The sequence below is a fragment of the Ambystoma mexicanum genome, chromosome 3p (genome assembly GCF_040938575.1).
Source record: "Ambystoma mexicanum isolate Mex_15411 chromosome 3p, UKY_AmexF1_1, whole genome shotgun sequence".
Lineage (NCBI taxonomy): Eukaryota > Metazoa > Chordata > Amphibia > Caudata > Ambystomatidae > Ambystoma > Ambystoma mexicanum.
This window is the reverse complement of record NC_090925.1, coordinates 354,225,815-354,241,948: the sequence shown is the minus strand read 5'-3', so window position 1 is coordinate 354,241,948 and position 16,134 is coordinate 354,225,815. Positions and strand designations below refer to the sequence as shown.

Sequence of the window (16,134 nt, the reverse complement as noted above, 5' to 3'; positions counted from 1 at the left end):
CCAAATAAGGTGGAATTGGCAGAAGAAGTGAAGCCGTTTTGGGAGGTGAAGAATGAATTATCCGTAAATGATAACATTTTGTTCAGATGGGGTAGAGCAGTCGTCCCGATAGGTTTAAGGAAGAAAGTGGTAGATTTAGCACACAGCGGTCATATTGGGGTTACCAAGACTAAAGGAGTGTTAAGAGAAGATTATTGGTGGCCGGGTTTTGACAAGGAGGTGGAAGATCGTTTGGCAAATTGTCAGTTTTGTGTTAAGAGTGGAAAGGGAATAGCGGCCAGAAAGCAACCTTTAGTGGATGTCGGTCTTCCGTCCAGGATATGGTGTGATATAGCCATGGACATACTTGGTCCCGTGGAACTTGGTTATGCCCGGGGAAAGTATATTGTTGTGGTGGTGGATTTGTTTTCCAGATGGGTGGATTTTAAGGTCGTGAGGGATATCACGAGTGAAAGTATGATAAAGGTTTTGCAGGAAATCTTTGCAAGTGAGGGTTTGCCTGAGACCGTATTGACCGACAATGGTCCCCAGTTTATTGGAGAAAGATTTTCTAACTATTTGAGGAAGTGTGGAGTTGGTCACAAAAGAACTTCATTGTACCATCCCGAGTCAAATGGTGTGGTTGAGAGAATGAATAGGTGTGTGATGGAGAGTGTACGTATGGGAGAGGAGTGTGGTTTAGACAAGCTAGCTCTAATACAAAATAGAATGTGGTTTCTGAGGATGGCGCCGCATTCTACGACCGGTCTATGCCCGTTTGAACTCATGAGGGGAAGGAAGCCATACTCCATGGCTTGTCCGCCATGGCTGGGAAGGTGTAGGGAGACCGATCTTGTTGTGGATGAAGTGAGAAGATCATTAGTGAGGAAGAAGTCAGATTGGGTCAAACGTGAAAACTTGAGGAGAGGAAAAAAGGAGTTGCGTGTGGAGTGTGGTGACTGGATTAGGATAAAGAGAGCAGTAATAAGGAGGAAGGGGGAGTCTCTTTATTCTGATCCTGTCAGAGTTGTGGCAGTCATGAAAGGGGCTGTGCGAGTTGCTGGAGGGCAAGTGTGGAATAAAGATAGAGTTGCCTCTGTGAGGAGAGGCAATGTGTGAAAGCCATATGCGGGGAGATGCCCAGGAGAAAGAAGTAAGGAAATGGCAACTGAGCCGCTCATGGCGCTTTGTTTTAGATCAGTTTTGAATTGTGAATAAGTTAGTGTAATATGTTTTGTTTTAGATCAATTGTATGAAATGTGTCGTAGTTATTGTAACATACTGAAAAGGAGAAGGCGATCAGATGATAGATATAAAAAAAAAAAAAAAAAAAAAAGAGAGGGGAGATGTGTTGTAGTGCATCTCCTTTGGGAAGGAGATCTCTCTAGTGAAGAGAGCATACATTATGATGTCATGGAATGTTGGTGCATGTTTCTTATTGGGTTCCAAGTTGGGCAGTTGGAGGAGAGAGCTGAAGGGGAGGGAGCCCATGAGATGTGGGGTCTTCTTTTCTGACTTATTAACCTAATAAATCTACATGTATGACTTACCTGCTTCCGCTTCATCTTCATAACACATAGCAAGAGAAGGCCTGTTTCCTGGTTGTCTCTGAGCATGTCAATTTAGTCTGAAGCCCGGGGATGGTCTGGCTCCTACAGCAGCAAGCCCCACGTTGACTGCTCAGCCACAAACACCATTACTAGGAGATGAGGAAGAAGAACAAAGGGGACACCCTATCTAGCTGTGAAACCATTTTAACACTGTCCTTATCTTTTGTGCATATAACCGGTGCACTGTGCATTATTTTCCATCCCTAATAAATGAAACCGTCCCTGTAAATCTGGGTGCATGCCTTATTGGGCATAGTTGAGCTGAGGGTGTGGCAGCAGGACATTGAGTGATATTAGGTAATTTCCCAACAGGTCAGTGCCTCTGAAAGTTCCACGTGAATGGACAGGGGCAGCCCCACATCAGGACTAGGCTCCCACTTTGCTCAAAGGCCCCATCGAGTTGGTGAAGCTCCCTGATGTCATTTCCTGCGGGACTGCCAGTTCACCACATGCAAGCGCCATGTTCTGCGTGAAGAACTGAGCATGCTTCCCCTTGGAGAGGCACGCAGGGCTCCAGTATCATCACAGGTGTGTTTGTGCACCATCTTGTGGTTGTGGTCAGATGGTTCCTTCAGTTCCTGCATACTATGTGTTAGTCGTGTTGTTGCCATTTTCTTGTAGCGTTATAGTAAAACCACAGATTTGGCTTAACTCTATGACATCGCCCGCCGCCACCTCTAATGAACAATCTTAAATCTGCGAGTGGGCACAGGCCACGTACTCCTGTGCATGAATGGCAGAGCCACAGCAGTGTGCTGGGCCAATGCTAGACACATTGATTCTAAGCAACCATCTAGAGCGCCACCAGCTGAGGCGCATCAAGGGCTGCCATATTGGCCCTAAAACATCCCTTCTGGCCCCATTGTGAGGGGGCATCAAAATGGCACTTTCCGTAGAGTGGCATAAATCCTTAAATCAGTCCTGGTAGGCTTGCCGGCGATCCTTTGGTGGGTAATCTGGTAAGGCTGCCAATCACAGATGTTAGGAAACTGGTCTAGAGTACTCTAAAAAGGGGCGTATATTTACTTCTACAAAAATACAGATGAGACTGCCTAATTCATAGCTGCATACGTATTCAGAACGTACATGCATGTAAAATCACCTTTCATTCATTTATGACAATTCAAAAACAGTCCATAACAATCATGTGTTCTAAACATTCATAATTTAAAACAACACCAGCTCAATTGTATAGAGTTTGTAAACACGGTTTAAGATATAGAGACATAGTTGTAGGGCTTGTTCTATTGTGGACTTTCAAACAAATATTGGCAAGAGGCTATCAATGGACCAAAAACCTTCTGTTGAGAGCAGGTACAGGGACAAATCGACCCACACAATCTCTGTGGTTTCATATTTTTCCTTTCTGCCATTGGGTGTTTAAAGACTCCAAATAATCAGACTCTTTACATAATCTACAAGTCTGGTTCACTCGGGGCATCCCTAATCTAGCTCCTAACACTTCCTGTGTCTCCAGGATATTACATCTAAATAACATAACTAGTGTAAACATGTCTTCATTAGGAAACAATTTGATATATAGTGTTACATTGTTATAAGAAGGAAAAACCCTTATGTTTTCACCGAGCCCATGTCCAGGCTCAAAATGAGAATGTGAACACCAACCCAAAAGCAAAGCCTTAGATTAAACCTTTGCATTGCAAGCAGCAGCGTAAGAGACTAATCTACCCAATATTCAATAGCTGTCAATCCATCTTCACAGACACAGCACTTGCCATTCGCATGTTTAACCTTAAGAGGCATTTTCTCCAGTAAACTCAATTCAGTTTGTATACATTGAAATGCTGCGTCTTCCAACAGACCTCAAGTAGACTTCCAAAGATGGCTCTTTAATTCACTTAGCTGTGCATCTGAGGAGCCGGATCTCAGTTCCATACCATAAATAATCGTAGGGACACCTTTCTGTCCACACACTTTGATCCAAGGGATCGGGGAATCACCATCATGTTCCCTGTCAAAGAGCTTATGCAAGATCTTAGGCCCAACTTTTGTTGTTCTTTGTTCCTTCATAAGTGTGTTTTTCACGCACAGAAAAGGACAAGTTAAATCCTAAATAGGTAAATTCCTTAACGATCTCTATAACCTGGTCCCATACTCCCCAAACATAGCTTGCCACCTTTCTTTTCTAGAGGGCAGTGTGACCGAGAACGGTTTATAGTCATATAATCGAATGTCAAAATGTCGAAAGTCATAATCTCGAGAAAAAAAATGTCGAAAACAAAAAAGTCAAATTTTTTGTTATTACGTTTTTTATTCGAAATGGCGGGGTTCCCCCCCAATCCCCCTTTTTTAATTTTTTTTTGTTTTACCCATTTTTTTTATTCCCAGACCCCCAAAAAAATAATAAATAAAAAAATAAAAAATGCGACTTTTTTTTTTCGACATTATTGTTTTGGAGATTATGACTTTCGACATTATTGATTCGATATTTTGACTGCACACCACCGAGAACACACAGATGTGTGTTGGCAGGGCTAGATGATGATTTCATGAGTCCAGGAACAACATATGTCTAATCATACACTCTCATATCACAATCTAATCCATTCTGGAGGTCTTGGTTCCAAATTTCACTGGAGGCATGCTGCATTATGTGCAAGTAGATAGTAGAGCACACATATGCCAATTCATTTCTTCTTGGCAGTAAGCAATGCAGCCTGAATGTGGAACAACCATTTGGTTTGAGCCTGGTCTTCATGTTCTAATGGTATGTCAAGGCCTCCTCGATTCACTGTAAAGAGATCCGCCCTGCATGCCACATTAGGGGGTTCAACAACGAACCAGAGGTAAGAACTGGAGCACGACTGGAAAGCCAGGCCAGGCAGGCAGATGAGGATGCATGGGAACTCATCCCTGGGGAGTAACGTCCTGGACCAGCGCAAGCTGCCGGATAAGAAAGGCCGGCTCACCAATGTAAATGGTGTTGCTGGGCTCCGAAAGTGATGAACTAAGTCAGTTTTCTGTGCTGGGTAGAAAAAATAAAGGTCTCCATTGAGACCTGGAGGTTGCTGACCTTTTAACCCGAGGAATCAGGGAAAAGGCTGCCCTAAAGTGTTTAAGTGTTCCCGCTGTAGGGTCTAACATGAGGCGTCCCAGCAGCAAACCCTGGTGCCAACCACCATAATCTTTATTTTATCAGCATAAAGTTTCAGCCTTTCAGACTCTGATCACAAATTTACAGTGTTAAATTTGTTAAAAGCTCAGGAGTTGCTTTACTCCAATCCCTAACCAATCCTGAAAGGATTTGGAGGTCATCGGCATAAACGTCGACCTAGATACTGATGACTCGTCAGAAGTGTGCAAGAGCCAGATCACAGACAGTTTCAGAAATGGCTCAGTTTGGAGACCAGGGGGGGCCTCGCAAGACAGGAAAGCATAGAAAGCAAGACTGCTTGCTTGGGTACAATTTGATACATAGGGCAGAATGGACGGAAACATTGAGCTATTCAAGGCCAATCTTTTGAAGGTGGTCAACAAGCATAGAATGGTCAGCAGTATGAGCTGCCTTTTATGGACTGGACATAAGGGCAGTGACCTTGCTGTTATTGGTTGCCATGCAGAGGTCACCCAAGGTTGGGATAAAGACTGACGTGCTTCTTCTGGCTGAGCTAAACCCAGGTTGAATGGATCCAAGCAGTCAAAGGTTAAGACAGAACTGAATATATGGTATTTACGATAAAAAAGTCACCTGCGAACTCTATGTGTAGGAGCTTATGGCATCAACTTAGAGGAACTGGGTGTTTGCATGCATTCCAGTAATGCATGCTTCTAGACTAGGAAAAACTAAGTTATGGATTAGATACAGGTTACTGTGCGCTGTTTACCAAGCTTACTGAGTAATTAATTACAATTCAGAAGTAACAACCACATCGTGCACTGAAGAGAGACCGATGGGTCTTTGAGAAGTGTGTATGACAAACAAACCCAGAGGCCTTGACAACGACCAAATTGGTCGAAACACGTGTCGGCTATATTTTATGGACTATTGCAAGATCTCAATACAAGAATACTATTGCACAAATTAGTATTTGGACTATTCTTAAGACTAACAGAATCAAACAGATGCACTGTTAATTTTTGACTTATGAGAATAGTAGTTCCAAGCGCGGAGACAGTCTCATAACAAATTGGATTACAATTTCAATGCTTCTAGACTAGTGGTGAAGAAAATGCTAGCTGGGTCCTTTGTTAGTTACGGTGTCCGTAGAAACCTTTCTTTGACAGGGACCACTTTGGTATACAGCCGCATTTTTGCAAATCACATGTAGTCCCCTCAGCTCTGTCCCACCCAGAAACCTGCCAGAGAGGGGTATCTGAGCCTAAGGTCATGGCTAAGCCTCTAGGCAGCAAAAATAGAGACGGAAGAGAATACCAGCCAAGAGGAGCCATTTTATCAAGATTGGATTTCAGGCTCGGGAAGGTGCTGAGCATGTAACAGGAGGCGGTTGCAATGTGTGAGACAAGGAAAGAACTGGCAGGAAGGGCTGAGGGCAAGCGAAAACAAGCCCCCGCCAAGAGGAGACTAGTGGGCAAGTACTGAAGTGTCAAGACAAATTGACAGGCCAGGGGAAGGTGTCCAGTGATGGCTGAAGAAGAGCTGTGGGTGTTCTGGGGCACATGCAGTGAGGCATGAAAACACACTCTCAGCATCTGACTGATTACGTTGGACTCCAGCCTAGGTGAGCATACCAAAGAGGAATTTGTACGAACCCTAAACTGGGAAGCACGCAGGGGAGTGTTGTGGATATACCAAGAATGAGAGCAAAGTAGGAGAATGCTGTGTGTACGCCAAGATTGGGAAATGCTGTGTGCATATACACAAGGTTTGGTGAATACTACCTAGACTGGGGAAAATGTAGGCAAGTACTGTGGAAACACTGAAGACGGCTGCAATGCCAGCGAGTGCTCCAAATACATCCCGGACCAAAGTGATGGAGGTGAGTACTATGTGTACATCAATGTGTGAGGAATATAAGACGGGTGTACATGCATCCAAGACTCTGGGAAATAAAAAGAAGAGATGTGTATACATCTAAGACTGGGGAATTGAGGAGAGTGCTGTGTATACATTAAACACTGGTGAACTTCCTTGCATGCTCAATGCTGAGCACAGTCTGGCTAGTATTCCTGATGGCATACATTGCAACCCAGTGTAATGCAGTAGGTAGGGCTGGAATAGCAGTGCCTTCCCAGGGCGCTGGACTGCCAAACACAAAGAAAGGCAGGCTCTCCATGAGGAGAATCGGCAGTGCCCCAACCATGACACAAAAGTTAAGGGGGCACAAAAGTGTGCTCAGTTTGGGAAGCAGGCTGGAAAAGTCCCAGCAGCTGCTCCGTGTGTAGATGAGGCCACAGGAGGGTGCACAGCAATATCAGCCACCAGGTTAGAAGGTGCAGAGAAGGTCAGACCGGTCTTAATGGAATATAGGACAAAAGGAAGTGCATGGAGGACTCCAGTTGGGGAATTATGAGGAGCGAGTGGGAATGATCAGTGAGAGGAGCGAGCAGGCGAGGAGCTCTGCTGGACATCTATGAGTTATTGTTTGGTGGTTGGTACCACATTACATTCTTTACAGACACTAAGTGTACTGATGCTGACACAAAAATCAATATAGACATTCTTGTGTGACTGAGATTGAAAGTACAGTCTGGGGTTAGGTAAGTGTGCCCACGGATGAAGATACATGTGCGGTGATGCTTGTATTGGACATGCCATTCTTACATCATGTAGGTGATCACCCCCAGGCTCCACATATCCGTCGGGAAGGAGACATAATCGAAATTCACCACCTCCGGGGCAATGAACTCGGGGGTCCCAAAGGAAACTCGCAGCTTCTCTCGAGGCTTGTACCTGGAGGTGGAAGGAACATTGGCACAACGTCAACATCACACAGACCCAGTTTCAAGACAAACGACCAGTGAAAGTGGCGGGAGTGGCAAGGGGACGCCAGAAAGACAGACAGACAGACAGTGGAAGAGATGAGAGTGTTCAGAGCCAGGAAGAGGCGGCAGAATGACATATACATGGAGCAAAATCATGCACCCCATATGGACTTTAGGGAGATATCTTGGCCTCTCCCTTTCCCCCCTTGACAGTGCTGGGGAATGTACAGAAAGCAATGTCCCAAGCACATGCAAACAACAGGGAAGGTGTGGTCATCGGATATGGAGCGGGCTGGACGAGCAACAGGTACAGTGCGTCTAAAGAGTAGGACATGTGTTCTTAGCTGTCCCTAGATTCTCATAAACCCGAAAACCTTTTAACGGAAGAGGCTCATTCTCTAGGTCTCAACAGTTCTCTGTGGAGCCAGCAGCAGGACTTATATACCAGACCACCACTGTGCCGCAAATGCTTCCATCTCTTCTTTCCTCTCAGCACAACACCGAAACAAACAAACGACACACAGCCTCACAAAACAACACATGACGGCTACCAACCCGAAAACCTACGCTCATCGAACAGTGTCAAGCAAACTGAAGCTGGCAGCAGCCCATCACAGCTCTCCTGTCTATTCTCCCGCTCAGCCCTACTAACTTACACCCCCCCCCCACCCGCTTGCTTGACAGATCTGTCAGAGCGGCAAGGAACCGCGCCAGTGGCAACAGTGCGCAGTATAAGAACCTTTAACGTAACAGAACTCTTTTGGCTAATGATCCACCACCCATCGATTCAACATAAAAATAAATTGGCACTTGTTCAAATCAAGGCCCCATTGGGATGCACTTCCCAGCCATGCAGAATATATCTAAGATGGCGCTTGTGCAAGTCATCGCTACCTAATTTGTCATGGAACAACTCCATTATGAAGTCCGACAGGGAACAGGAAAAATGATCCTTAATTCCTGTCTGGACGTGCAAGAAAACGTGTGAAGGATGAAAGAGTAGCAATCTCCCCATGCCCGCAAACACGGCTGGCATTTGTGGGAAGTGGATCATGGACCCACCAAGCGATGCATGCCCATGCGGGCTATCCTCACTGAGATGTCTGGTGAGGTCCAGGTAGGCTATGTAGCGGAGCATCATTGTACGGTGGTATTAGGGCAAGCATGGGCTTATTGTGATTAGATGTAAATCGCACTTAGCTGAACAAGAGAACATTAATACATCCTATTTCTTAGATCTGCAAATTTACCTGGCAGGCTCTGAGACAAGCTCATGGGCCTTCTTGCATGGTGGAGCTCGAGGAGCCTCTCCACATCGCGGGAGTTGAAAGGTTAGACTGCGTGGCCAATAAAGATTGTGTGGCTTTCCAGTAAGATGGCCAAACTGATTTAGGAGTAGTTCTTTTAACTGTAGTGGCTCGTTTAACTTCAATGCCTCTACTGAGTAAATACTCAATGGGAATTCCATTTCCTTTATGACTCATGACAATGGATATCAGGGTGCACACTGGAGTCCAGAGCAGCCATATCACCGATACAAGCCAGCTGATGGGATTCCCATCGTGTTGCCACCCAAAAGGCACATTAGTTAGGCAGGCGGTGGAGTGCAATAAAGCCTGTTGTGTGTTTGTAAGAACAAGCATAGACTGGGAATGTTAGCAATACCTGGACTACATGCATAACAAACAGGTAGCCAGCTAAGAAAGAAGCCGACAACTCAGAATACTTTGATTGATTGGAAGGCAAAAGATGAGTGGTTAAAGCACTGTTGATCCCCATTGGAAAGCTGGACAACACCATCTGCCACGGAAGGTGGAATGCATGATGTGTGGCCGGACATGCAACTGCTGCAGAGCTACTGTCAACATGAATGAAGACCATGCCGCAAGACGAGCCATGGGATAGCAACTTCTTCCTCCAGCAGGAGACATCAAGGCGACTACACCTAAGCAGCATGTCAAAGGATGTAGTACGATAGATACTTCCTTTCCTACCTCAGCAGTCGCCCATATTTTAGGTAACTCACCATAGCAAGACGTGGTCTCAGATGGGTTCAGGAGGCGGAGAGACCAAAAAAGATTCACTTGGAATGGAGCATTGAGAATTGCACATGAAGCAATATGAGGTTTTGGTTGTGGGTTCTTCTTTCTCATCTTCTTGGTCGCCTGCTTTTTGGCCCTCTTCTTTTGGTCCTTTTCCTACTGCTGTCTCTGTGGTGAAGAACCTGGGGGTTAAGATCTCTGCTTCTTTGTCTATGGCCTCTCAGGTTGACACAGTTTGCCAATCTGGCCATTTTCAATTGAAAACTCTCAAAAAGGTCCTTCCTTTTATTCCTATTCATTTGCGAGGCCCAGTAGTCTCTGCTTTAGTCCTTAGCAAAATTGACTACTGCAATTCTCTCTATTTGGCTCAACCTGACTATTTGATGCAGCGTCTGCAGGTTCTTCAGAACTTGCCAAGGGCACCCTTTTTCAGGAACATATTTCCCCTGTTTTAAGATTGCTTCACTGGCTTCCGGTGGCTAAGCGTGTCCATTTTATGTCTCTGTTCCTGGTGCATCAGGTTTTTTATGCTGTGGCCCGAAATACCTACAGCAAAAATTTCGACCGTATATTCCTGCTCGTGCATTACGCTCTGTGGGCCGCTATCTTTTGGCTGTCCCCAGGGTCAATCGAGCAATAACTGTTGGATGCTCTTTCTCTTTCAGTGCCGCTATTCTCTGGAATGCACTTCCTGTATCCTTGCATATGGTCTCTGCGCATCTGCAATTTAGGAAGGCATTAAAAACCTTACTATTCTAGTTCCTTCTTTCTGTCTTGTGATCGTTGGTTTCAGCTCTTAGTGCCAGGTTGCCTTGTGGTGTCAGTTGTGCTACACCCTCGGGTGTGAACAACTTTAACATAACATAACATAACAGCAAAGACTGATGGATTCTCAGTTTGAACAAAGACATATCCATGCCCAAACAGAAACGTTGACCCAGACTAGCTTGGGTCCTGGCACTTCTGCCATTTAGTGGTCAATTATTGAGAAAAGGGAGAACTCAAAGTACATGGCACCAGTTTCTGAGAGCAGAAACATGGCCATCTTCCCAAAGCCTTTTAAAAGAGTCTGTGCATAGGCTGTACCACCAATAAACAGTCATGCGGCTTCAGCACAGCACAGTCCCAACAGCTTGGAGGTAGACCCTCCAGAACCTGACGGTATAGACTGCGCTCGGGAGGTGCTTCCATGGCCAAGGGGGGCTACAGGCAATCTAAGTTGAGTTTTACGCCAAAACGCCCCCAAGCGAACCGTGAGATCCAGTGCCAGCCAGTGGGGATCCAGGAGCCCACTGCAAAGTGGGGCCCCTGATGCAGCCTCTGTGAGCCCTGTGGTGGCACCCTCCCCAGACTGCACCATAATCCTGCACCATATGAAGGCTGGTTTCGACCTGGTCAACTCTAAATTGGACAATCTTGTTTTCAAAGAGGAGATGATACAACCAGGATAGATAAGGAAAGTGGATGCATTTCAGAAGACAAGGCTTGCATTTGCACACTGGAAGACGAGAGTGCTGAGATACACAAAAGGTCGAGCATGCAAGGCAAGAACGAGGGCCCTGAAGTGAAATCTGACAGAAATAACCCAGAGATGACGCAATCACAGAACATGGAGTCATTTGTCGAAAGCTTCATCAAAGAGTTGCTGCAGGACCCCTCATTGTCATCCCAATTCCTGGTGGAATGGGCACATAGATCACTTGGTCCGGTGCAGCGACCTGGGTATTGACCGAGAGCGGTCATCATCGTCTTCTTAACTATGAGACAGAGGGGCTCAGTACATCTTTGCTGGTGCAGAAATAACGTGCAGGTATTATCACATACCGGCACGTTCCTGCATCAGCAAAGTACAAGCTAACAGCTGGATGTAATTCTGCCACCCTAGCAGGAAAAATGGCCAGTATTACTGGCACTGATATTACTGGTGACAGTACTACTGGCAAATTCCCCATGGAGTCCTCTGGAATGGGGATTTACCACCCTTACCACCACTGATAATCCAGTATTCCATTTGCTGATATCCTGGCGGATTTACTGCCGTGATACTGGCAAACCTCTAATGAGGCACAGAGACATTATACTACGCCACGTGCACAAATTGGGTCGCCTAAACCAACAAGGCATTCAAATCTCATTCTATCTAGATGCTACAATTACCCTTCAGAGAGCACACCAATCCTCTATGACGGTGAAGCAGAAACTGAGAGAGGGGCCTACAATACGCCATGTTGTTTCCCTCCAGGCTAAGAGACGTTCATGAGAAGAAAACTATTTTTTTTTTAACAGCTCCAAAGAAGAGCATGGATTTCTGGACACTCTTCCCCTGCCTCAGCATAACAATAGCAGGGACAAGGAGGTGAGAACCTAGGTTCAGGTGCCTTAGCCACGTTGACTGTATTTATACGAGGAAGCTCCTGTGCCCCATATGGCCTGCACGGTGTAGGGGATGTAGGTTGGACCATGCCAAGGTGGCCCAGTGGTGGGGTTAGGACTGTAATTCATCTACTAAGAGTATGTGACCGAGCAGCCAATATGCTTGTCATAAAATGTTCAGAAGTGCTTTTCTCAGCGGCCCCTCGGTGGGAGAAAGGGCATTCTGGTGAGAGCATCACAGTATTATAAGGGCAGACACAGAGCACAGAACATACTCCCCTCCGGAAAAACCGCCATAACGGACCAGCCCACCACCACATGCACACCCTGGGGGCATTGCAACTCCACGTGTACCCTACTCATTTGGAATTTCAGAGCACTAAATAATATGGTAAAAGCATGCAAAATACAGCTTTATCTGGAGCGACTGAATGAGAAGATAGCTATACTTCAGGAATCCCACCTCAGGGGCTCCAGTAACCTATCATTTGTGAAGGCTCAGGATCCTATGTGTTGGTACCCCTCGTTTTCATCGAACTCATTAGGGGTGATCAACTTGGTACATAAATCCCTGCCCTTTATATTCTCTACTAGTGAAGCCGATCCGGAGGGTCGCTATGCCATTGTTTCGGGTTCTCGAGTGGGGGAGAGGACCATGTTGGTCACAGTATGCGTGTCTAATATTGATGACCACTATTCTTTTTAGAAACTTCCAATGCATTTGTTTGAAATATCATTTCAGTTGGCCTGGGGACTTCCACACAATTTTGGATACTAACAAAAACCGGTCCAGCACGGCCTCTTGATAACTATCTGCTGCAGCTAGTGAGATCCATAATATATTGGGTGAATTCTTCTGGTGGACATCTGGCGAAAATTGAAACCTGGAGTCTTTGAATATTCCTTCTGTTTTTTGGTCTATGAGCTTTACTCAACAATAGACCTTTTGCTTACCTCACCTGACGTGACACTCAAAACAATTAGCTGCAAAATGTTTTCCAGGCCCTTATAAGACCACTCCCCAATAAAATGATCCTTTGCATTGGCGGAGGCACTAGGAAAAACGTAATTTACCTGCCTCAATGAACAAAGCCCTCATTACACTGATCCCCAAACACGAGAAAGACCCAGATCTACGTGGATCATATAGGCTCATTTCTCTGCTTAATTTAGATACTAAGATATCCGCCAAAATCATTGCATCTAGGCTGATAAAACATGTGTCCTCTAAGACACAAAGATCAGTCTGGGTTCCTCCATGGACGCTCCACGGCATTAAATCTCTGACGCCTCTTCACAGTCATGGCACAAATTGACCCTGCAACGAATGCAGCGGCAGCCTTCTTAGAAGCTGAGAAGGCTTTTGATTCACTTTCCTGGGACGGCCTCTTTGCCACCCTGGGGAAACTGGGTCTGACAGGTTACCTTGCAAAATGCATTTGCTTGCTATATACTCTGAGCCCTGGGCTAGAATTAGCTTAATGGGTCGCTATTCAGATAAACTCCTTCTCGGTAGAGGCACCAGGCAGGGACGCCCCCGGTCACCTCTCTTGTTTGCGATATCTATGGAGCTGCGAGCCATCAGGATTAGACGGCACCACATTCTCAGAGGCTTGGGATGGGGGCAGGGAAAGATTATCTCCCTCTACGCCGAAGATATTCTACTCTATGTCAAAAACCTTGGCCTAAATCTATCTCCCCTCACGCAAGAAATAGTCAAACTGGGGTCAATACTCTGGGTCACAGAGTAATCGGTCCAACTCTATTCTATTCCCGGTCACCGACGCTACCCCTAAACCTGGTAATCTGGGGGAATATTTACGGGAACCATGCAGGGTGAAACATCTGAGCATAATTATTAGTAGGAAGCATTCTACGCCGTTACAAGACAATCACATATCCCTGCTAGATTCCACAGATCATACAATTCTGAGGTGGTGTACTCTTCCCTTATCCGCATTCGGCAGTATCTCCCTTACCAAAATGTTAATGCTCCCAACATTTTTGTATTTCTTCCTGAATATTCCGATTTGCCCTGGGAGGCCATTTTTTAAGTGCCTGTGGTCACTGCTGATACAGCTAGCTTGGAGCCCCGGTAACCCCTGCATAAGATGGGAGATCATGACAAGGCCACTGGAACAGGGCACCTGACATGAAGCCGTAATACCTGGCCGCCCAGGCCCACTTTGCCACATATTGGATGCCAGACTCCCCACTCTCTACGCGCCCACACCCCTGCCGCCCTTGTTACTGATCCCCTTTGTGGTGGACGCCAGTACATTTGATACAGTCCACTGTACCGTAGATGCATGGAGTAAAATATACAAAAGGCTGAATACCACGCATTCCTATACCCCCGAGGTAAAGCTGTGGGGGGTCAAAGAAATCACAGCTGGATAAGAGAGTCTTGGACATGAGTGGACATACTTTGCCTGGGTGACATTTACCCCCTGGGGGAATTCGCCTGCGGGGATCAATTTGTGGGAAAGGTGGAGGGTGATTTTAATTTGCTATTCCAGTACTTCCGCATGCCCAAGGCTTTTGTAAATGGAGTCATGCATTCCCTGCGGAACCAACCTTCTTCTCCCACTTAAACATATCTGCAACTCGTGGGATGCAGAAAGATGGTCTCCACGATTTATAAGCTCATCCAGGACCAATCTCCTTCATTATCTACACTGGACAAAAGTAGGTGGCAGAACAACGTCGGGCACCCCATTGAAGACACCCTCATTCTAAGTTTGCCGGTATCCTGGCAGTAATTCCGCCAGGATAACAGCAATCGGTGATACCGTTGCCAGCACTGAGTCCAGTGGAATATCCACTGGATTCCGAGGGCTGGTAATGGTGGTAACTCCCCATTCCATGGACCCCATAAGACTCCATGGGGGATTTTGCCGATATTACAGGCGCTGGTATTACTGGCACCTGCAATACCAGTGTTTTTTTGCCAGAGAGGTAGCCGTATAACTTCCTTCCAGCTTTTAGCTGGAGGTCATTCCGGCCACCTCAATGGCAAGCTCTTAGTTGGCAGGTGCAGTAACATGCCTATATACGGTAATACTGGCCCATTAATACCGCACCGGCCAACTTACAACAAGGGCCACTGAATGGACAGCCATGTGTAGCTTCACATGCAATGTCTCAATAAGTGCTAAACATAAGCCCATTCAGTGTAGAGTGCCCCCTGCAGGACAGATTCATTCAAACCCTTTGTGTTGGACGAGTGCCCAAGATGTTCAGCAGTTAATGCCACCTTTTAGTATCCAGTGTTAATAAGGAAAAATAAATAACGACATTGTCAGAGACACATGAATAACGAAAAAAATGTCTACGTGTTTAATGAAAGTATATGTAAGGGGTGGGGTAAGGGATAGAAAAGGGTGGGGTGGCTTGGGGGTGTTAGTAAAGCGAGGGGAAACGGGGTTAATTTAAAAAAAGTGACATTTAGGTGTCACTAAAAATGTATGTCGTTATTTATGGTGTCGTTATAAACACATGGAACCCCACGTTTTTTCACTGAATGTGGGCCTGTCCAGTAGTGCAGTCATTCTGGTCACGGACACTAAAATGTGCTTCAGGCATAATAGGTGCTCACGTCCCCTGAGAACCCTTGTGGTACCTGTGAAGCAAACCAATCAAGGCTCCTTGAGCCACTCAGAAGTTACTGTTCAGACATTCACTTCTCGCTAAAGGGAGAATCCTGTTGTCATGGAACAACGCCGAAGCCCCCTCTAAAGTGCAACTACATTCGTGTATGTCCTAGAGATCAACACCCCAAGGACATTTGGGAAACCCTGCGAGATTACCCCCGGGGCCTAGCATACATGGACGGGTTGGGAGACTCCCCCCAAGGCGGTATCACACAGGCCTTACTTGGATGAAAGGGCATGCTCCTTACCATGATGGAGGTTTACTGTGCAGAGTTCCTTGCACCCCTAGAGTTGATATTGTGTTCGGACATGTTATTACTATTTCATGCTGAAACGACCCCGCTGTCTAACAGTGGGCCTCATTACGAGGCTGGAGGCAGCCATGGAGCTACTAGCTCCATGGCTGCCTTCAAAACCCTTCCGACTCCGCCCTGGTGAATGGAGCAATTACCGGTCCATTCCGAGGTCGGAGGGACCGATAATTCCCCATTCACCAGGGCCATTCCCCATTCCCATTTGAGCCCCCATAGGGCTAAATGGGAATGGGGAAGGCGCTAATAACGGTACTGCTAA

At 46.2% G+C, this 16,134-nt stretch overlaps 1 protein-coding gene across 2 annotated transcripts in view; it reads right to left on the bottom strand.

Annotated features, from left to right (window-relative positions):
* Positions 1–16,134, bottom strand: part of MYLK2 (myosin light chain kinase 2) — a 315,549-nt gene that overhangs the window by 28,061 nt on the left and 271,354 nt on the right. For both annotated transcript variants that reach the window (XM_069650999.1, XM_069651000.1), the window contains exon 10: positions 7,333–7,461. In XM_069650999.1, the coding sequence (XP_069507100.1) occupies positions 7,333–7,461 (129 nt within the window). The remainder of the gene's footprint in view (positions 1–7,332; positions 7,462–16,134) is intronic.